This window comes from Athene cunicularia (genome assembly GCF_003259725.1).
Source record: "Athene cunicularia isolate RWA chromosome 1 unlocalized genomic scaffold, athCun1 chr1_part1, whole genome shotgun sequence".
NCBI classification, from domain to species: Eukaryota; Metazoa; Chordata; class Aves; order Strigiformes; family Strigidae; genus Athene; species Athene cunicularia.
Window position 1 is genome coordinate 22393349 of NW_020799091.1, and position 23727 is coordinate 22417075.

The following is a 23727-nucleotide window of genomic DNA, read 5'->3' on the forward strand; positions in this document are numbered from 1 at the left end:
AGTGTTGAAGTTGCACTGTATGTCAGGGCAGCTGCAACAAAAGTAATTTTTAGCCAGACGTACTCAGTTTACCACTGTCCTCAGCAATACAGAAAGATGGATATGGGAGATAGTCCAGGAGAGCTGGTTGATTTTCAAGGTTTACCTCCTACAAGCTCAAGAATGATCCACTCCCATGTGCAGGAAGGCAAGCAGAGATGGCAGGAGGTCCACATGCATGAACAAGGAGCTCCTGACAAAACTCAGACATGAAAAGGAAGCACACAAGACATAGAAACAGGGTCAGGTCACACCAAGAATAATACAAAGACAGTCTCTGTCTGAGAGTGCAGCTATGCCATTTGGAAAATCAGACACCACATGGATTTGAATCTGGTGACAGATTAAACTTGTGAAAAGCAAGCAAAAGGGCTTCCACAGGTATATCAGCAGCAAAGGGGAGACTAGGAAAATGTGGGCCTGCAAATAATCCTGGATACCCTTGTCAAAAAAGGAAGGACAAGACAAACATACGAAAGACAAGAAGGTGATTGGGAGAAGTCAGTATGTTTTTATGAGGGGGCAGTCATGCTTGATCAATCCAAAAGACTTCTGTGATGAGATGACTGCCTACATGAACGTGGCAAAAGCAGTGGATGCTATTTATCTTGCGTTTAGCAAGGAGTTCAGTACTGTCTCCTATAACGTACACAAACTGATGAAGTATGGGCTAGATATGTGGACAGTGAGGTGGATAGAAAACTGCCTGACTTGCTGGGTTCACAGGCTCTGATCAGTGCTGTGGTACACTCCAGGGGGTGATACCAGGGATAAACACTACTCCAGTAGTGTTCAGCCTCTTCATTGATGACCTGGACAATGAGATTGTATCCTCTGCGAACTTGCTGAGTGTGCACTAAGTGGGCAGAAGGGGTTGATGCACCAGCTGGTTGTGCTGCCGTTCAGTGGGACCTCTGTGGACTGGAGAAGTGGGCAAATGGGAAATTTGGCAAACAGTGTTCAAGCAAAGGGAAATGCCAAGTCCTGCCCCTGGCAAGGAGTCACCCCATGTGCCAGTGCATGCTGGAGGCAGGCTGTTTGGAAAGCAGCTTTGTGGAGAAGGACCTGAGGGTCCTGGTGGGCAACAAACTCACCATGAACCAGCAGTGTGCCATTGTGGCAAAGATGGCCAGCAGCCTCTTGGGCTGCATTAGGAAGAGTGTTGTCAGCAGGTCAAGGGAGGTGGTTCTTCTCTGCTCAGTCCTGCTGATACTCATCTGTCATGCCGTGCCCAGGTCTGGGCTTTCTAGTAAAGAACAGACATGGACATGCTGGAGTGAGCCCAGCAAAGGACCATGAAGATTATTAATAGATTGAAGCACCTGATACATGAGGAGGCTGAAGGAGCTGGGGTTGTTCAGCGTGGAGAAGAGAAGGTTCAGGGAGGATCTTACCACCATGTGTAAACACCTGATGGGGGCCAGTAAAGAGTACAGAGCCAGACTCCATGGTGACTATCAGGACATGAGGTAGTGGGCACAAACTGAAATATGGGGAATTCCAAATTCCATTTAAATGTAAGAAATACATTTTGTTTTTTACTCTAAGTGTGATTGAACATTGGAACAGGTTGCTCAGAGTTTGTGGATTCTCTGTCCTGGGAAATACTCAAAACCTGATTAGACAAGGTCCTGAGCCTCCTGCTGTGGTGGGTATTGGACTGGATGATCTTTAGGGATCCTTATCAACCTGAACAATTCTGTGGTTCAGTAACGTGAAAATGAAGTAGGTTGTTAAAATAATTCCCTGAAGAGCTTTATCTGTGCTCTCAAAGACATAGTATGAAATAGGTTTTTTTTTTTCCTTCTAGGTTATCTAAGTATTGTTTGATTTGCTTCAAGGATCATACGCATTAATATTTTCTAAATCTTAGAAGCAGTGTGACATGGGCTATTGAATGTTATGGTGAGAGAGGCAGCATCTCTTGTTTCAGGTCTTGTGTGCCATTCCTCAGCTGCATATTAAAAACTGAAAGTTACAAAAATTCTGCTTGCATTCAGTTTTGCAAATAAGCCAAACTTATCAGCTGATCCTTCTTCAGGTTAATACTATGTAATTAATACATTTTCTGGAATAAGGGTGTTTAGTATTGATCTTGTAATTAGGATCATGTCAAGTAGAAGTTGTGGATCTGGTTTATGTAGGGGAAGATACACCTTATCTGGAGCTCAAAGTACTGTTATATTGGAAGAGGAGGAGGAAAATGATCGTAGCATGCAGTCAGCAAGGGATATACAGACAGGTATGATATAATAAGCAGATTGAGGTATTCTCTGTGCACTTTTGAACTAGAAGTGCAGAACATTTACTTGAGGACAGAATCTGAGGGGACACTCCTACTTGTACTCTATTTTCTTCTACCTGGCATTTATGTCTTATTGAAATATGTTTATGGTCAACATGGGTCTACTGTGTTAGAATGATTTGGGGATGTCTGCATCTAGTGGTGTAATTTGAGATTCAAATTAGTCGCGACCTGAGATGTCATTGTGAAACTCACCTCCTAGACATGATGAAATTTGTCTCCAGTTGAAAGAGCATAGGGATATAGGTAATCCGAGGTGGAGCACTGCAGGTTTGGACAATCTTGTCTTCCTGCTTTCCTACGTTCTGTGTTTCTAGTGTGTCAAAGGAATTGACAGTTGTTATCAATTCACTTCGAAATCAATTTCAAGCAGTAAATGATTGTGGTGAGACACTCCACTTGAATCTGTTGATTTTTTTCCACCCCAGTTGTTAAGAAAACTGTCTATTTGACCATGATGAGTAGTGTCTTGAGTTCCTTCCAAATTATAGCAATTTACTTTCATTTGCATCTCTTTAGTGTCTTTAAGAAAAAGACTCCTTACAAAGAAACTTAGCAAAGCCTTCTTACGTTAAATGGAACTATTTTACAAATGAGCAAGCTGAGACAAAGTGATTAGATGACTACATCAACAAGGAAAAAAAAAAGAACACTTTTTTTGTGATGATTTTTCTAATACAAACCAGAAGTGTATGCACAGGGTGGTGTCAGTGTAAAAAGTTTATGATGATGCTAGGTCTGTGCAAATTAGCTCTTTGTGGTCTCTGTTCTTTTTAAAATCTTTATTTGGGCTTTTTATACATCAGTAAGTTTGACTGTTTTTCAGAGATGGCATTCAAAGCGTATGACAGCTATCTTCAAGTTTGATAGAAATTTCCTCAGTCCCTGTGGTTCCAAGTGAAGCTTTGGTAATCCAAACTTTAACCTAAAGATAGAGTGGAATGCATGTCTCCTACGTGATAGCACATTATGCTGTTGTCAAGTGAAATACTGGACTGAACAGATTTGATTTTTTTTTTTTTTTTTGTAATGGGATTTATTTGCCTTGAAGCCAAGATAAATTTGCTTTACATCAAAGAGTGATCTTCTCAGCGATGTACAGGAATAGAATTGTCAGGCAGCAAATATATAAATTCTGTAAGAATCGACTGTCTTATGTTCATAAAGATTACTACCAGTATAGTATCATTTAATGTGAAAATCTGCCTAAATGTTTTTTTTTTCTTTTGCTGCAGAACTTTATCAAGTGTGAAAATGAGCTCCTATAATATGAAAAAAAGTCTGCTTTTTCTTTCAGCTTTTGCTGTAAGTGTAGTTCTTGAAGATGGAGAAGATGAGACCGAACTACCAGTGCTGCAGGTAATAAATTTTAATTGCCAGAGCAGGAATGTTTTACAGACATTATAAAATCATCTAGATGAGACTAGAGCAGAAAGCCTAACATCTGTGACATTGATTATCTTGATCACTGACTTCAGTGGTACTAAATGTCATATGTCTGTCTGTTCTGTATGGCATATAAGAGACCTTTAATGGGACACAAGTTGCATGCAACACTACTCTTCTAGTATTACTAGGTTCTTAATTTGTCCTATGGATTCTTAGAATTACTAGAATAAATTTATACTTAACACTTCTGATTTCTTTCTTACACTGGATTTTCTGATTTTTCTGGACATTTTTATTAAGAGAATTAGGTTTTTGGGGTTTTGTTGTGGATCAAAATTATAAATTAGAAAACAATTTATTTTCTTTTTTCCTGGATCAGCTGAAGAGTACATTAGAAACCTTGATGATTTCACATAACTTCTACAAGTTGATAGCGTTACTGCTGTTGAGAGTAGTTTTTGAGTATATAATCTTTATTAGTTCAGAGGCAGGTTTTTCCTTCTTCTTGATTTTGTTAAATGCATAATATATTGAGAGCGAAGTGGCTGCTTCTTTGCTAAATTAGTATTACTATCTGTTGCTACCCAAGTCACACCTCAAGTAAAGCATATGAAATTTCAAATTAACAGATTAGAAGAATTGATGGTCAGAGCTAGCCCTACCATTAAACAGCATAATGGATGTTGGGTGTATATGCATATATGTCCTTTAACATGCTTCTATCTATAAATTTTTATTTATATATATATGTATATATTTGTAACAGATATTAGTGCATGTATAAGAGATTTAAGGGAGGAAAATAAAATAAAAGTACTGGAATGAATCAAGAGTTAGAATCTATAACTGCTATTCAGATCTAGTGATCTTGCATGAAATGCAGACAGATCCATGTTTCTAAATAATTTTTGGTTTTGATGATGATTGCTCTGAGTAATTTTCATAAATGAAAAAGATCCCTGTTGCAAACTGCTGATTTGCTGCAGTGTATCTGGGATATGAGATAATGTCATTCTGTTTTCATTACTTGTAAGTTGCTGTTTGTCAAATTCCACTACTGTCTCAAGCCAGCTGTTTAATGTTATCATTGTTATGTAGGATATAATTTATGAAGGCTTTCCTACTATTTTAGAGTTTCAAAATCTTCCCTCAGATGAAGTCAGAGGTGCCTCCTAGAACTCTTTAGGCCAAAGTCCTTTTTTTTTTCTTTTTTTTTTTTTTTTTTTTTAATTCTTTTGTGTTTTAATAAAGGTAATTGTAAAAGAGGACTTGTTTGTCAGTGTACCACAAAACACATACTTTTTTATTTGCATAGAAAATTAATCTTCCCATGTTGTTTATGATATATGTTATTTTAGAATGTCGTGTATATTACGCTGTAAGATGGCAATAATGTGTATAGTCATCAAAAAAACTTGTCTTACAAGAGTTTCTTTAAGCTTTATTGACCCAGTCAGCAAAAAAAGGGTCATAAGCATGGATCATGGATGCAATGCAGCCATTCTTGAAAAGGTTTTACAGATGGCTACCAAGGAAGTTGGAGCTTATGCATTTCAGTGTAAAAGACAGACCTGGGCAGAGGTAGAGATCATCTGATGCAAGCAGGACTAAAAGATTAAATGAATATGATATTAAAAAAAAAAAGGGGGGGGGGAGGGGAAAAAAGTGTTTATAAATAGGAATTAAGTCACAAGGGTAGGAAAACTATATAAAAGCTTGTTACTGAGGAGTACCTTGTATGACATTTCTATCTGAAGGTCTTAAAGCACTTGAACCAGTATAAGTCCTTCAACATCCTTATGCAATTAGTAAAGATGATCTTGATCCTTATGCAGTTAGTAAAGATGATCTTGATTTTACCTGTGAAGAAACCAAAACACTGAGGTGCTGTTACTAGGGAGAAATTACACAATAAATCAAGGCTCTGTTTTCCTTTCTTCAATTTTTGTAGGAAGTGCAGAGCTACTTCTCCAGTGTGTCTCTCTACCAGTCAGCAGTTCTTAAACAACAGCCTTCCACCCAGCCTCTGTTATTTAGAAGCAGTTGAATGTGCTCCTAAGATATTTTTATGTGTGTGACTTAGTTTCATGGTTAATGCTGCAAATGCAGTATCACTCTTGTCTGTACTTCAGCACTCTTAAAATTCCATCACAAATGTATGTGATACCTGAGTAAATCCCAACAAAGTCATGTTATGTACAACCACCTTTTCATGTTTATTTGTCTTGTATAAATTGCTTTTGAGTCTTCCTTTAAGAATTGTATTTCAATAGATGCTTGATAGTGGATCAAATGAGTACGAGTGTGTTGGCTTTTTTTTTACACACTGGACAGGTGTGTTTGTATTATAGAGTTCCATATTCCAAACTTTGTGCTAAGGAGATACGTATTAAAAAAAACCCCAAACACAACCACTGTTAATATTTTAATTACCACTTTAATTATTAATTATATTAATAACTAAACCATATGTTAATTATATATTATAATATATAATTAATATATTAATTATATTAATTAAATCATATGTTAATAGTTCTTGAGTTAAAACCTCTATGTATGCATTTACAATCTGATAAATGTTTTGCCTCCCTTTATGTCTCTATAGAAATACTTGAGGTTTTGCATTTATATTTAGTTTGCTTTTTCTCCTTTCTTCCAGAAGTCTGAAAAAAGTGGAACAATCAGTAAAATAAGCAGAGGTAGGTACTGTATAGTCTGTATGTTTTCACTTGTGGCTGCCTTTTTTAGTATGTTGTGTTCACTGGGTGAACAATGCCTAAATGCTCAACAGCATTGTTAGTTAATTGCTGATTCACAAATACTTTTTTTTTCTCATTTAGTGTCATCAAACAGAACTTCTTGATCTTCGTTTGTATTTGCAGTTCTTGTAGTTGGTTTTTTTTTTGAAAATGTTCACTTGCACCATGAAACTGATGCATTGCTTTTTGTAGTACACAATATTTTAAAATAAAATTTAATGATACGTAGTAGCTGTTCTTGTAAAAATTTAACATGAAGCTGAATGTTACCATTCTGCTAAGCTCTCATGGTACATGTAATAACTATATATAACTTGCAATAACTTTTTAATATCTAGAAGCAATTATTTAAGAAACATGTCAAACATTAAGAGGATAATGAGTAGTAAAATATTGTTTTACTGGACATATAACAAATTATGAGAATAAAAATTCTGCAAGCTTCTGCCTTTTCTGAAAATAAATCTGATGTCCTTCCAGCAAAAAGTTTACAGACCTGAGATAAAGACTTGCAATCTCTGCATTGTAAACTAGTGCTGCCTCTGCTATATTAAAGTCATTCAATTCTTGAAGGAACTTGGGCTCTTCTAAACCCTGAGTGCTTGGGTCTCCTGCTCTAAGAAGAGCCAGCTTAACCATGTCTCTTATAGCAGTTTGTGAATAGTTATGAGTTCATTCTGACATCAGAGCTGACCACTGGGAAGGCTTAGCTTGTAGTGGAGTTGGTAACACAACTCTGCGTGGTGCTGATAAGATCTGTTTTTTGTTTGTTTACTGGCTTTTTTTGGACTTATTTGCAAGCTCTGTCCCTAACACAGATAACCACTTCTGTGGAAAATAAAATTAAGTCACTTGTCCCATTAATCTCCCATTTTACCATTGCAAGGTCAAGACATTTCTATAGAAGCTTTATTACTGTTTCCCTGTTCACCCTTCCTTATCAAGTGGCAAAGAAACTCTGTTTCCTCTTTGTTTTGTTTCATCTTTTTCTGTAGAATCTCACAGCACAGCCAGGTGCTGGTTGCTGCTTTTATTACTTTCAGTAGAACCTGCTGTGTCTCAGTTCATAAAACACCCAGGGAGGCATTGACAGACTTTTTTTTTTTTTTTTTTTACTTTTGACAGTGATGTTTTCATAAGTTCTGATATCTCATTACTTAGGAAAGTTATATTTAGGGATGTTACAGTGGTAGATTAGTGATGTAACTACTATCTGTCATCTATTGTTTGTTGCAGTAGGAGATCACTTTAAAGCAGACAAGCAAAAGTATTTTATGCAGCAGGTAGCAAAATTTAGAAACTTGCTGCCACAGGAGGTTATGGAAGCAGACCATACCAGCAGTTTCAAGAGAGGACAAGTTCATAAATGTATGGTAAGATAAATAGACAGCAATGTATCTTCTGGCATTTCCTAATTCAGTAGTTGTCGATGCTGTTAGAATATGAGGAGCACTAGAGAAAAGGAAGGTCTTACGGTGTTCTTAAATAGTGTTTCCTATTGCTAGTGTTAAAGACAGTGTACTGGACTAAATGTACCATTGGTCTAATGTAATGCATCTCTCTTGTGTTCTCAAGCTTTTTTTAACAAGATTCTGCCTCATCTTAAGAAAGATATTTTTTTTTTAATTCTCTTTTAACCCATTTCTGTGGGTAAAATCAAGAAAGGACTTGAAACAGAGGATGAAGTCCTTCATGATTCTTTAGTTTCTAATTTTTTTTCATTCTTCTTTTTAAAACTGTTATATATATATATATATAAAAAAAAAAAATCTTTCTCCTTTATAAATAAGCTGTAGCTTTGTACCAAGGAAGCAAATTTATCATTTGTGGTTTTCCTTTCAGGGTTCTAAGAGATCTTTTTAAGTGTTCTTAGTCAGGCCTTTGAAAACAGGTATCAACATCTTCATATTCTTGTCACTGGGAAGACAAGTGTAATAGAGAGAAGACTGAACTTACATGTTTCCATGGTTGCTTTGTACCCAGAATGTGATGTGGCTTTCTTAATTGGCTGGTGTGCGAAGTGCTTCATGCATGGATATGTTATAGGCCAGCCAAAAGGTAAGTGGTGTGTCTTACCAGTGTTGGATCATCATTGCCATGCCATGGAAAAAGTCTCGCCCTTCAGATGGATGTATAGGTAATCTGTTGGTGGGTGTGTTTGTTCCCAAAGGGTAGGCTATACTGCTCACCAACAGGATTTTCAGCTTCTGAATAACAAAAGCAAATCTCTTCTTCAAGTGAGGCACTGGCTATTTCAGGCTAGTGTACAATGATTTTGCCTTCTTTGGAAACTCAAGGAATAATGTGTATGTTAAATGAGAGAAGAATGAAGTAGTCTTGAGGCTTGTTTTCTTTTATTTGATTCTTGCAAATATTGTGATGTTATACTTCTTACCTGCAAATACATGCAATAATCTGAAAGGATCAAAAGTATATTTTGAAGTTCTATCCTTTTAATATACTGCCTGGCCTTATTCTGAATTTTATCTAGGCTCTTTAGGAATTGGTGAGGGAAGTTTGGGTGGAAAGGTGAGCACCACATACAAGTTTTAAATACGGGGTGTTTTTAGTATCAGAGTAAATGCGTAGGTGATGAACTTTTTTTGTGTGTGTTAAATAAGTGTGAAGACATTTCATGAGTTCTGAAGTGGTAAACAACATGTAATACAAAAATGAAAGGGTGTGCAGTTTGTGGAACAACTGGATACCCTTATTTTTAATTTCAAAAAGTAAACAAGTGGTATGTTTGGAATTGATTTTCAAGGGTTTTTTGGATGTTACTAAGGTAAGCAGTTTAGTAAAATTCAGGAAATAGAAATATCAGAAATACTTAAACTATTGAGAGAGTGTTTGAAGTTAGGATGGCTTTCAGTTCTCATGCTGCAGACTATAAACAGATATATTACAATGCTTATGGCATATATGGTAAATAAGTAAGCATATACACACAGATGAGATTGTGTGTCTCTATATATATCTATATATATGTATGCATACACTACCTTTAACCCAGGAAGATCCCAATAATTATATATACACATTTACAAATTATTGTTCTTAGCATGAGAAAAGACTTATCTCTACTTTTAATAACTGCTGCAATAACTGCTGCAATAATCTGCTTAAAATATAAGAATTAAAAGATCCTGACTTGGAGTTTCAGGTTGATTTTTGACTTGACATAAAAGGAGGGGAAGGCCTACAGAATATGCAAGTGACCTAATTTTTTAAACTTGAATTGGAAGCTGAGTTTTCTGGCCTATGTAGTAGTCTCTGGTTTGTGAGTTAGAGCAGCAGTGCTTCTACAGTTTAGTTTTTGTCTGAATGAATAATGAGACATTTTTTACTTACTGCATTTTCATTGTGCAAATATTCCATTTAGCCTTAAACAATTTTATTTCCATCAGTTCTTAGAGAAAAAAAAAAAAAAAAAAAAAAAAGCAAAGATGTCAGGGATGTTCTTTTACCTTTTAGGGGCCAGTGGTTAGACTTCATCCTGGTTGTTTTAAAGTCATAGTTATAACTGTAATTTTTGTGGAAATGGTTTGCATGATGTTACACATACTCCAGGGAAGTATATAAATAACTGTGGAATTCTGTCTTTTCTGTTGATGCTTGTTCTACCTTTTTAATGATGTGTTTAAACATTCAGTGAGTCAGAGACATGGTTCTAGATGCCCATTATTTCAGGAGAGTTAGGTAATTAGGAAGCTAAGGAGTAATTTTCACTCTTCTCCATTTCTAGAACAATAGAAGGGAATTGGGAAAACCCACTTCAGAATATACTTGCAGCCTGGAAATTAAGAGACTTCCCTGGAACACTAAAGACGTACATTCAGGCCTGAATTGCCTCACAGATGAGAATTTGGGTTTCTTTCATCCTTGGTGAATGCTTTAACCTCTGAGTGGTAGAGAAGGGCTAGCAGGCAACATCATCATCATCATCATCATGTGTTCTTCTAGGAGATTTTTTCCTCCTTTTTTTCCTGGAATGTGTTTGGGGTTTTTTTCAGTAGCTTTGAGTTGATTAAAACAGCCTTTTGTGGTAAATAAACCTTTCAAACCTTGCAAAGAAAAATCATACAGATAGTTTATCCATGCTGGTCATTATACAGTAATGCTTATCTTCCAAGTAGCAGTATTTCCCCATTGCTATGTCTTGAACTGATTTAGTGGTAATCCAAAGGAGTATTTTGCATAGGATCATAGAATCATAGAATGGTTTGGGTTGGAAGGGACCTTAACCATCTAGTTCCACCACCCCCGCCATGGTCTGGGACACCTTCCACTAGACCAGGTTTACTCAAAGCCCCATCCAGCCTGACCATGAACACTTCCAGGGATGGGGCAGCCACAGCTTCTTTGGGCAACCTGTTCCAGTGCCTCACTACCCTCACAGTGCACAGTGAAGAACTTCTTCCTTATAACTACCATCTTTATGTTTAAAGCCATTACCCCTTGTCCTATCACTACACTCCTGATAAAGAGTTCCTCTTCCACTTCCCTGTAGGCCCCCTTTAAGTACTGGAAGGCTGCTGTAAGGTCTCCCTGGAACCTTCTTCAGGCTGAACAACCCCAACTCTCTCAACCAGGAGGTGATCCTTGAATATCAACCAGCTTTCTTGCACGCCTCTTCCCTCCGGGGCTTTATCCCATGGTACTCTGCCAGGCAGATCCCTGAAGAGGTCAGAGTCTGCTCTCCTGTAGTCCAGGGTAGTGAGCTTGCTGTGCACCCTCCTTGCTGCTCTAAGGATCTTGAACTCCACCATTTTATGGTCATTACAGTCAAGGCTGCCCTTGAGCTTCACATTCCCTACCAGCCCCTTCTTGTCCAGCATAGGACCTATCTTTGGCGCATCTATCACTTGAAGAAGGAAGTTATCATTGACACTTTCCAGAAACCTCCTGAATTGCTCGTGCCCTGCTGTGTTGTCCCTCCAACAGATGTCAGGGTGGTTGAAGTCCCTATGAGGCCCAGGGTTTGTGAATGCAAGGCTGCCCCTATCTGTCTATAGAGGGCCTCATCTACGTAGTCTCTCTGGTCAGGTGTCCTGTAGCATACCCTCACTATAATGTCACCTGCCTCTACCTTCCCATTGTCACTGTATACTTGATAAAACCTGTTACTGTTAATGGCTTGTTAAAAGTTGATTAAGGTTCCATTCTGTTTAGCAGTGAGCCATGATTGTGGTAAGAGTCAGGAAGTCTTCAGTGTTACTGTTTTCCAATTTTTTTTTTTAATGTGAATTTGCATCATCTTTCCAGCATTTGAAATTATTGAAGATATTTTCCAGATATGTAAATATCTTAGGGAAATGAAAGAGAAAATGAGACAACAAGAGAAATAAAGTATCCGTGTATCATCAGAAATAGCGTGGCCAGCAGGGACAGGGAAGGGATCTGACCCCTGCACTCGGCACTGGTGAGGCTGCACCTCAATCACTGTGTTCAGTTTTGGGCCCCCTCGCTACAAAAAGGACATTGAATGACTCGAGCGTGTCCAGAGAAGGGCAACGGAGTTGGTGCAGGGTCTGGAGCACAGGTCGTACGAGGAGCGGCTGAGGGAACTGGGGGTGTTTAGTCTGGAGAAGAGGAGGCTGAGGGGAGACCTCATCGCCCTCTACAGCTCCCTGAAAGGAGGGTGCAGAGAGCTGGGGATGAGTCTCTTTAGCCCAGTAATAAGCTATAGGACAAGAGGTCACGGCCTCAAGTTGCACCAGGGAAGATTTAGACTGGGTATTAGGAAGGATTTCTTTCCAGAAGGGGTTGTTGGGCGTTGGAATGGGCTGCCCAGGGAGGTGGTGGAGTCCCCATCCCTGGAGGTGTTTAAGCGTAGAGTCAACACAGCGCTGATGGATATGATGTAGTTGGGAACTGTTAATGTTGGCTTGATGGTTGGACTGGATGATCTTCAAGGTCTTTTCCAACCTAGACAATTCTGTGATTCTATGACTCTGTATCAGTAGCTAGTTTGGATATTAATCTTCAAAAAGTCTCCATTCTTTGTCTTGTTTGGTTGACTTTCTTAGCTTGAGAAACAATTTATGTGTTTAAAATTGTACCTATTTTCTGTTGACACTTTAATACAGTGAATATTTCTTTTTATGAACTATTTTAAAGTGCTATAGTAGAGGAAACTCCTTCCATTAGATTAAAGCAGTAACACCAAAGTAGGTGTTAGATTACTCTTAAAAAGTATTCTATTGCAGGATATTACAGCTGTTGTTAAATGTACCATAAATGAAACTGGATGTAATTCAGTTGCTTGTGTATCTGTCAGTGTACTGATACTAAAACAGTAATTATATAAAGCAGTGTAGTTTTTGCTTTTTATCTCTGAGGATATTTTCAGTTTTGTGCATGTAGATTTAGCCCTTTGACTCTCACTGAAAAATAATTAAAATTTTTGCACTAATTCTAATTTTTGCACAGGAAATCTAACAAAGACTCTGCTAGATAGCAAATAGCTGCTATTCAGAAGTTTTTATTGTGCGTAGGTTTTTTTTAAGCAGTTTGTTTGGTGGGTCAGAGCACGAAGGAACACTGCGTGGGAAAAATGTAACATCAAAACTGATATCTATGTCAATGTTTATGCCATCTCTGCAACTTTATCACCAGAAACCTTACACAGTTTGACATTTTCAGAGTTTGTCTTTGTGAATAAGCTAATAAATTGAGGGAAAAGAATATCAGAGGAAAAGTAGAAAAACATTTAACTGCAGCTTTGAGCTGTTGTAGGTCTAAATTAATGAGTAACTGTTCAGAGGAACAAAGGAATGTAATTGATCCTCAGGTCTTGGAAATGTTAATCTCATAATTTTAGCACAGACATCTGGGGTTAATGTTCTTTTTGTTGTCACTGTTTTTTCTTGTGATCGTTCTTCATGTGCTCAGTTTTACTCTTTTTCCTTGAGACTACTTTCCTTCTTTGGACAGTTATTCTTCATCTTTGTTCCACTGTTCCTCACTCGTTCTACTCTATTTGTCAAATTAGCATTTTTAACCTACAGGTCAATATCTGGATGTGACACTAGGATCTCTTAGATTCTCTTAGGTTGACTTGATCTACGATGCAAGAATATACACTTTAAAAATAAATATTGCATGATGTAAACCTTGAATTTATACTGTGCTGCAGATTTATTAAAGTGCTTGACAAAAAGCTTCATGTGCTTCCTCTAAGGTCCTCCATCCTTGGGGTGTTTGTCTCCACAGACACTGCTTGTAGTAAAATCTGGCAGCTTTCAGTCAGTCATGACTCTAGTTCTCTACTGCACTTTCATCCTGAACTGTCTTCAATTTGACATCTCCTGAATCTCACCAAAAGTTTGGTTTCAATGGAATACCAGAAAGTGTTCTTAGAAAGCTCTCCTAGTGGTTTTGTATCTTTATTTTCTCTGTCAGCTTTCATGAAGTTGCTAAAGATGGTGGTCTTGAAGCTTGGCTTTTCTGAAGTTTGACTCCTACATCTTTTTTTGTTACCTATATAAGTTTATTGGTGTGCACTTAATTCCTTCTCCACATTTTTTGACATTCTGTACAGATCCCATGGGACTTCAGTTTCTTTTCTTTTGGTACTGTCTTGTCTTGGAGTGATGTCATCTGTAAATGTTAGCTCAGCAGCCTTTTCTGTGCTGTCTCCTCATTGAATTAACTACAATCTGCTGTCTCTTATGCTTGATCTGTCATCTTGAGTGACAGAATTTAAATGCAGTTCTCAATGTCCTCTGTCGCTGCAAGTCCTCTGCTTATCTCCTTGAACACTGGAAAACAGCATTACTAACTTCTTTTTGTTCCTTATACAGTAATTTGCTGGTCATTGACTTGGATCTCTTAAGTTGTTATATTCTGAGTTTCCTTGACTGCACACTGTCTGCATAGTATCTGAAAAGTTCTTCCTTTTCTGGCCAAACAAACAGAAACTGCAATATTGTGCAGTTCTCCGCATCTTGTACCTTGATTGGTACTTAGTTATGGACTTGGGTAGGTTATACAGCATAGGTCAAATTTGTAAGAATTTTGGAAAAGGCATCTGTCCTTTCCTCTTCCTTTCACCTTCGCATTCTCTGTTGATCCTCTGCTGTGTTCTGCTTCTGGATGGGATCAAATCTGCCTGGTTTCTTCGCTTTCAAAGTGCTGCAGGGTTATTCTATCTACTATCATCAAGAAAATTTAGCTGTATCTACTTCATCACCTACTTGTATTTTTCCCGTAAGCAATTTGTTCTATTCATAAATGTTTGCAAAGCTACTTCATTATTTGATTTTAAATTTATCAGTCTGCTACCCTGTTGAAAGTTCTTAACTATAGTGCCTTTTAACGCTGTGAAGACAGGTGAGGTGTTGACGCTGTGCTGTTAAATAAAAGAGTATTACCTCATTGTCCTCATGTGTGTTTCTATATTTGATGTTTGTTTCTGGGTATGGTTTTAAGCGCTCTCTTGAGGAATCATCTTTTCCATTTCATGTTCATGCATTGCCTAGTGGGGGGAGATGCTGGTCTATGACTAACACTTTGTAACTGGTTATAAGGATTGCTGGTGTATAGAGGAAAAAGCAGCTTCATGAATGTGGCTACTGTTAACTGTGGGTGTAAGATCTGCTTCAAGTCTTCTAGTTATGTCACACTTTTTATATGTTAATCCTTATAAGGACTGTTCTGGAATTTGTGTGTGTATGTTAAATTACGTCTTTTTACTATTTCATTAAATGTTTCTGTAACTAAAGACATAGCTTGCTATGTAATAGATTCACATGCACACACCTGGGTTCTCACTAGCTTTGGAGCAAAATTGAAAGTAACTTCTTTTGTCTTTAAATCTTCTTATTTTCTGGTTCACAGAATTAAAAGAAATTGTGTTTATCATCCAGAGTCAAAGTAATTCTTTTCATTCCAAGAGAGCAGAAGACCTAAAAAGAGATATTTTAAAACAGGCTTCAGACCTTGGAAAGGTATGTTTAGATACTATAGATTGCATCTTGTTATGAATGCTTTCTCTAATTTTACTAAAAATATAATTTTTCTATTGTGCCTTTTTTCAAATCCGTTTTACTCCTTTTGTCAACTGTCTTCTGTGTGCTTATAAGAAAATTGTTTCAGTGGGTATTTTCTGTTTGTCACTAAATAATTTTATTTTGAACTAGCTACCTTTTTGTATAAACGGTTGGTTTTGTTTAGATGACATTCGGTGCAAAAGTGATAACGAAATAGACTTCAAAGAATAGTTTTCCAATATGACTAGTGTCGGTTTTCATTAAATTAATTTACGTAATAACATGATTTTAGGTGAATACATTTTATTAGAGCCAATGAAGGTGCTGTAATATAGATTTTCTTGGAATTTCATTGCACGACTGTAGCATTGTGGCAGTAGAGCAGCAATGTGGGTGGACATTAAAATCCTAGCACAGGTTTCCCTACTTATGACAGCAGTAGTCTTCCATGCACTCTTGCCCATGTTGGTATTCACTCCCTCCCCCAGTGCAGTCCGTTCCCTAACTACTCCTTGCTCCCCTGGCACCCACTGACCACAATGCAGTATGAAGGCCTGAACTCTTCATCCAGATATCCGTTAACACATCATGCCATGCTTGGTTCCTGGCCTTCACCCTGTGCAAGGCTGGTGAATCTGTTGCTATGCCAAACCCCACTGGAGACTGAGCTTTCTGCCTCTCACCTGCTGGCCTGGGAGCTGCGTGTTGTACAAGTCTGGTTTTGACTCAACACTCTATGAAATTTTACCCTACAAAGCTTCAGCCTAGAGAGGTTTTTAAGAGACATACATTGCAAGTTAAGTGTACGTAAACAGTGTTAAAATTTCCTTGCCTTTAATAAAAATAAGAAATAAGATGGGCATACATCCCCTGATATGAAATAGCTTGCTGGGAGGTTATTTGACCTATTTTTCAATTCCAGGTTCTTTGTGGTAAAGGAAAAACAAGTCTGATTTAAATTGTCTTATGTATCTCGGCCTTGGAGTGCCTAAATCAGATTCCTGGATGTTTTAGGCTCCATTTATCCAAGTTTGTCAGACCTGTTGTAATTGAATACATTCTAAATGCAGGTTTTAATCCCTTAATGAAATCAGTCATGTGAACAGACTTTGTTCTGCGAAGTTCTACTCTTTCAGAGTCCTCTTTGGGATTGAGACCAGTGTTCAGATACAGTGTGTGCAGAGAGGATTATGGCTTCAGTTGTTAAAAACAAGGGGTTTAGTTGAGTTCTGTAATTGATGTTGCAAAATATGAATGATGAAAAGACCAGTAAGTGGAAGTATAAATAGTTTCAGTGAGTTAGGAATATAGGCATGTTTTATGGGAGAGAGGTAAAATCTTTTGTTATCAAAGAGTTGTACTTGTGAGTAGTTCTGCTTTGAGCAAATTGAACAGGCTTTTAGAAAACTTCATTGTCTAATTAAGGAGATTCATTTATGCGAATGCTGAAATAGCAATGCTTTTCCAGTATTAGGAGGTACCTTTTAAACATGGCATCTTGGAGAAGCAGTGATAGAAATACATTAGACCTAAAATCTTGTACCTGAAATTTGGGAAAAGAGGAAATGTACAGGGGGAAGAAAAGAGCATAGCCAGCATGTACTTGATATGTCTTGGTAGTTTTTGTCAACTCGCAATTCCACTGTAGGCCACTATGAGGCATGACCCAATAATACTAATTATGGAGAAGGGACAAAAGTTCTCTGAAGTCCTGCACATTTTACGGTCACGTTTTTCATTAAAAAGAATATATATGAAATTATTACTTTCTGGCAAAGGACGTTAAATCCTTGTGTTTTAGAGAACAAGTGCTGTATAGAAACAAAGGACTGGATCAGCTGAATCATCAGGTTCACTTGCCTGTTGTTACAGAATGAAATGATAGCTGTTTAGTCCATAAGGATTCATTAGTTATTAGTTTCTGCTCTTCTAAAATTAGAAGTGGCAGCCAGCTGCTAAATCTGTGGTTTTTTTAATGAAACTAGAATATCTGCACTACTTTAAAATGGATTAAATCACTGACATTCATATTTACTTTACATTAATCTTTACAAGTAATTTTCCATTTATTTTCTTTCACTGTGTACTTAATTTTTTTTTTTTTTTCATGTGAAACTAATCGATAATTCTGGTCACCAATAGATGTCAGTATTGTGTTCATGCTGAAAAGCATATTTAATAGCAATTTAATGAATATTAACCAAAACTCGTAAGCTAGAACATAGCCATGAAGAAAATTCCCTGAGTTTTTTACCAATTTTCTTAATTTTCTGAGATTTCTGAGTGTTTAAGAAGCTCTGTAAACTAGGCCTTCCTAAGAAACACCAGAAAAGAATAAGGAAGCTGTCAGAGTGTGAAATGATAGAACAGTGCCAAATACTATCTTCTTAAAAAAAAAAAAAGAAAACCATGATTACATTTTTGGCTGTTACACTTAAGACTAGAAAACAAGTAAAATACAGTTTTTGAAAAATGATAGATTTTGTCTGAAATACTGTTTTAGATGTAGTTAATGCTATTTAATTGCCTGAGATAGTGACATTGTTATGAAGACAGAAGTCTTTGTATTTTTTTATGGAAACAGGTCTAGTATGCCCTTTTTTGTCTTTGAGGGTTTTTATATTGTACACCCTCAGCCAATTCATTATGTTCCAAAAACTTTTTCCTGAAAAGCCTAGAGATTAAATGGTATCCTGTGTACATTATCCAGAAGAAACACAGCAAATTAGTGCTTTTCACTGTGGAGGTAAAAAAATGCAAGAAAGAATGTAAGATAAATGCAAGAAAGAATGTAAGAATAAGATTTTAAGACTGATACCATGGAGTATTGGAATGATGAAAATGAGTATTACATACTTATATATCAACAATAGGTGATGTGAAGTGTGACCTCCATTTTGCAGAAGTGTTGTAATTATAATTTGCTGTATTTTCACTTTTAGGCTTGCTTTGTTTTGAGCAAAATCCTACATTTTGTACCACCTCATAGAAATGAAGTTTCACAGATTTAAACTATCCCTACATATAAAGGGGAATATTGCTCGTTTGTGAGTTTGAGGACCATTACTTTAGTTACTACCATCAGTTTAAAAGAAGCAAGTACAGTCAGAAGTGTGGAACTGTACATAGACAACCTCTATATTATGTTGCTTGACTTGCCTTAGTTAATGTCTTCATTAAATTTCATAATATTGTTTCTTTGTCAATCTTGCAATTTCCAGTTTGACTAATGTGAAAATAGGTGACAAATGTTAGGAGCATCCTACTGTTGTTTTCTTGTTTATTTCAAATGATTTTGCAAAATCCTGTTTCCTGAAGCACAGCAGGAACAAAAATGATCAGAAATCCAGCAGGCCTGTGCTAGTGGTCTGTGCCTCAGAACTTCAGTCTCTTTGTTATGCTACAGGATCATGCTTACAGAAGGCTCTGGTTTTCTGCTTCCAACACAAATTGACTGTAACTTAGTATCCTAACTGCTGCATCTATAAAGTTGAAAAACCACTTGATGCATATCTCAGCTCTATTCTATTATGTCATTAGATTCATGGCCGCAGTATCTGTTGCCAAAGTGCCAATTGTTGTTAGACATGGCATATGTCCTTTGAAAATCTGTTATTTTTAATTGCCTAGGCTGTACTGATGGCAGCATTGCACTATTTCAATAATATGGAAGATTTCTTTGTTAAAGTTTTGGAGAGAGAGAAAAAAAAAGTGTAATTGCTTGAATTTTAATGTATATGTGTTAAGCCATCACCATATTCCCATCTGAAATGATCTGTCTCCAAATTATTCCTGCTCGTGTTTTGGCCATCTGTGAGAGACTACTTCCAGGGAATTTGTAGACTGTATCTTTATTTTCTTATTTTGCCAGTGAGGCATGCATTCCCTTTCTGGGTGAATTAATGTTTTCTGAAGTTCTTCCTGGCTCTACTTCCACATCTGATTTCCGACGCTGGAGTGAAGCTAGGTGAAGTTTTGTTGTCCAAAAGCTGCTTTAAATATTCTTGTGTTGTTGTTTTTATACTATTCCCATGATGAATTCTGACATCCATACCTCAACTGACATTTTTAAATACTATCAGGCTATGATGGAAACAACTCTAAAAATGTGTCTAGGTTTTTCTTGGGCTGTAGTAGTTCTTTCCTTATTTTATTCTTTGTTAGTTGTATTCCACAGATGAACAGGCGTAATTTCTCTTCCTGACCTACAACAAGATCTATAGTTAAAATTTCCCAATGGTTCTTGGAGTAGGTCTGAACTAAGCTGCTACTGTAAAGCTCATGTGCATGTTAACAATGTTGTGATTATAAAATTTAGTTGAAGGGTTGCTGATGCACTGCAACAGAATTATTTTTAAACTGCTCTGTATATTTAGGCTTCAACTTTCAGATTACTTGCTCAGATTCTAGAATCTGGTCTGAAAACCCTGTTTCCTCTCTCCCTCCTGTAATGGCTTCCCATGCCATGGAAGCTGCTTTCCAGCTGAGACTGATCAGATGATTCGTTTTTGGATCTTGCAGTTTTAACAAGGTTTAATTGATTATATTTAAGTGAAGTGTGGGGCAACATCCTGTCCTGTCTATCCATCTCCACATCTACAATAGTTTGTCTTTATGGCAAGGTTTTCTACAACATCAAGAACAACTCTTTTAAATTTGAACAGGTATGTTTTATGCATAACTTCAAATTATTTTATTTCCTAGTGTTATTAGAGCTAGGGTTTGTTTTTTTTTTTTTTGGTAGTAAAATGTTAGTGTGTAATCTGTTTCCTTCCTAACAACAGCTTTCTTTTCTTCTGCAAGGATTTATTCATGTCGAATAAGTCCCATAGCCTCATGAAGGGTGCTTATCTTATTTCTGAAAATGCTTGTTCCTTAATATGTAAGAGTTTATCTTGCCAGGCAGAGGAAAGCTTTTGTTGACTTAATGAAAAGCAAGGCTCTCTGGAATACCTTCTCCATGAACTTTCCATTGTTTTTCCCTCTTTGTAGAACAAAGATCAGATGCCAGTCTATGCCAGAGCTCTCGAGGAAGATACTGTCATGTCATCAGTGATGTTAATCTTATACATCACTCTACTTGGCCCAGGTCTTCCTAGTATTTTACTGATCAGAAAGACTTTTTCCACAGCAAACTGATGAATCTGGCACATGGCTGGTATAGACTGTGTGAAAGTATCTTGTTGAGATGACGAGTCCTGCACTGCCCTGTGGCAAGGACAGAGATGCTGGTGGGGTACCTGGAGTATCTGGCACTCTTACTTTCTCAAAGAAGTGAAGCCCCTGCAGGGGGTCTCTCTTGGAAAGAAAAAATTAGAGTAATTAGAGAACATTGCAGTGAAAGAGAGTGAGGAAGTTCCAGCCATTATTGGTAGCCTCCTGAAACCACACAAATCCTTGTCCAGAATTTTGGAGCATCATAGTACACAGTATGTGTTGCTCTTGTGATGCTTTTTTCTGTTTGAGTCACATGATACTACCAGTAGTAACTACTAAAAGCCCTGTATTATCTCCGGTTTATGAATAGAAAATTATGGAAACAAGATTTCTTTGTCCTTTTCTTTCCCCTGCCCCCTGCCTTTAAACAATATTTAGCATTTAGAGAATGAACACCTAGATATTACCATACTAGTTGAAGTTTCTCCTAAACTTGCATATTTGTACCTTGCACAATTTAGATTTCTTGTTTAAAAGACAGAAATGAAATTGATGGATTAATGTAGTGTTTCAGACTTCCTCTCATTTTCAGATTCCTCTTTAAAGTTTAGTTGGATCTTCATTTTATCCAACCTTTCTTCTCTCCCCCCTTGCCTTTGTTTTGCTTCTATTTGTAACATCATCCAAAATGTTCGTATGTATACTTAACTTCCAAGTCTGTCCATAAAACTGCATTTCTGCTATGAGGTAGAGCTTTAAGTATAAAAACCTTGTCTCTAGTAAGTGTGTGCATTTAAGTGGTCAGTGTATAAAGTTACTATTTTCCCTTCCTTATCCATATTAACATCTGCATTTGTTAGTTTTCTGATATCCATGGTTTGTTTTCATAATGCTTAATTTCTTTTAGGATTTGCATTTTAAAATTCAACTACTCATTTTGGGGTCTCAATATTTGGGTCCTCAACTTCTGAAATGGTTCTGAACTCTGGTCTGTTGAAGGGTGAGGTGCCTCTAAGTTCTGATCATCAAACCTTTTGAATGTGTTTAAGGAAGAGTGTACGAAATTACTAATTAATTTTGAAAATGTATTTCAGAGTTGTCTTGAATGTCTGAGGTCATGTTGCAGGAGTTTATAGATTTGACTTCTGCTTTATCTTTGCTTTCCTCCAGCTGTTCTCTTAGCTTTTTGTTTTACTTGTTTGATTTCTAACTTTCTGATACGCCCTTGCTTCTCATTCTGCAAAGGTATCAGAACCCTTTTGACTATTACTAGGCTTTATTATCAGCAAAATTGATGTCCAGCCCATTAACTACTGAAACTAAATGTTACCTACACTGTAATGCTGAAAGGTGAGTATGATCATCTTCCCATAATAGATATTCAGTAGATTTGAAGGAATTTGTAGAAGTTGGATGACTCCGCACTAATGAGATCTTTTAAATGTTTTAGTAGCGACAAATGGGCTCCTCTCAGCCCTGTCTTACACATTATATACTGGTTTTATATAGCTCCTTTTTCCCAGCCAAATCTATGGCAACTGCATTGGCTTTTTTATGCAGAAAATAGGACCTGTCACCTCACAGAGATGACTTCTCATGTCAGGGCAAAATGTATACATGAAATTGGGAAGTTTAAGTGCTTTAGGCAAAGGTGCCTCAGCCTCCTCTGCAGCAATCTCTGCATACACAGTAGGATTTGAACAAAGCCATTTCACTAAGGTGTATCTTTTAGTAAAGAACAAGAGATGGATCTGAAATTTCCTCTTCCATTGTGACTGCTGTCTGCTCTGTTAAAATTGCTCAGTCATCTTTGAATAGAGAGCCATGTTCACTGCTCTCAAGTATATATGAGACTATAATTACTAAATCATCAGATTTAAACCCTTAAAATCAGTACCTGTTGATACTGTTCTTGTAAGTTCTCCTGAGCATCTGTACTAGCACTGGAAGTACATTTACCAAATTCCTTGTCTTGTGGAAGCTTCTTTCTGCTTTGCTGTTCCTCTTCCTTCTCCCTGTCTTCTTCCTTAGTTAGAAACCATATTTCAGGTTTACTTGCTAAGATACTGTGGGGGGAAGGGACCTGCTGCCACATGTATCACATTAAGTTAGCTAGGGAGATGACTGTCTCAAACTCGCTGTCAGTAAAAGATGCTTCAGACTTACTTGTCTGTGCATATAAAAATCTAGTAAGAAGTGGAAATGCTTAAAACTTGCTGTGAGGCTAAGAATGTCCATAGATATTGGAATAAAAGGTTGAAGATTAGTAAGCTTACATTGTTTCCACAGACTGGAGAGAAGAGCAGAAGACAGAAGTAAACCATCGTCCATTTGTGTGTGTGACACATGGAATTTGCATATCATCCAGTACTAAAATAGACTTTATAGATTTTGAAAGGACTGTTTGCTAATAATAAAAGAATCAATAGGACCCCATATATAGCTTAATTTCATTGTTTGAAATGTTTTTATGCATTAGTTCTGATTGAGAAGGATTTTGCTCTTAAGTAAAAACTCACTTCACATGGTAATTTTATTAGCCACAATACTAAAAATCCTATCTTAAACACATTCTAAATAAAGAATCTTCTTCAGATCAGCTGGCAACATAGTTATTATGGTTCACTATTGATACTTACTTTCATGAATAATAGCTGCATACTGTAAACCACATCTGTCTTCTGTATGACTGCTTTTCTTTAGAATTCTTGTAAACTATGAGCTGTGAAGACAGTATTCCTCACCGCTTCTTATCCACACAAGTGATAAGCAAACAAATGGTACTGTACTGCAATATATTGTCATTCTAGGCTACTGTCTCGTTATACATATCTCTGGTAGCATTTATTATAATAAGCACTCAAAACTTTTCCAGATTTTTCCATATCTTTTTTGTTTTGTTATGAAATTAAGACTCACTTTGGGATGTTGGAACTCTCAAAAGAACAGAACAGAGAAGATAAGGAATATCTAGGGGGAAGATAGGGGATTCTAAAGGAGGAAAACGAAGATGAAATGCAGAGTAAATTGGTGAGAACTTTTATAGTGATTGTTCCTTCTTCCAAAGCTACACTTCTTAATT

At 37.0% G+C, this 23727-nt stretch overlaps 1 protein-coding gene across 1 annotated transcript in view; it reads left to right on the forward strand.

Annotated features, from left to right (window-relative positions):
• The first annotated feature begins 1368 nt into the window (after positions 1-1368).
• The window catches only part of B3GLCT (beta 3-glucosyltransferase), a 65495-nt gene continuing 43136 nt past the window's right edge, over positions 1369-23727 (forward strand). The window contains exons 1-4 of the mRNA XM_026860517.1: positions 1369-1508; positions 3580-3703; positions 6396-6435; positions 15337-15446. Coding sequence (XP_026716318.1) covers positions 1369-1508; positions 3580-3703; positions 6396-6435; positions 15337-15446 — 414 coding nt within the window. The remainder of the gene's footprint in view (positions 1509-3579; positions 3704-6395; positions 6436-15336; positions 15447-23727) is intronic.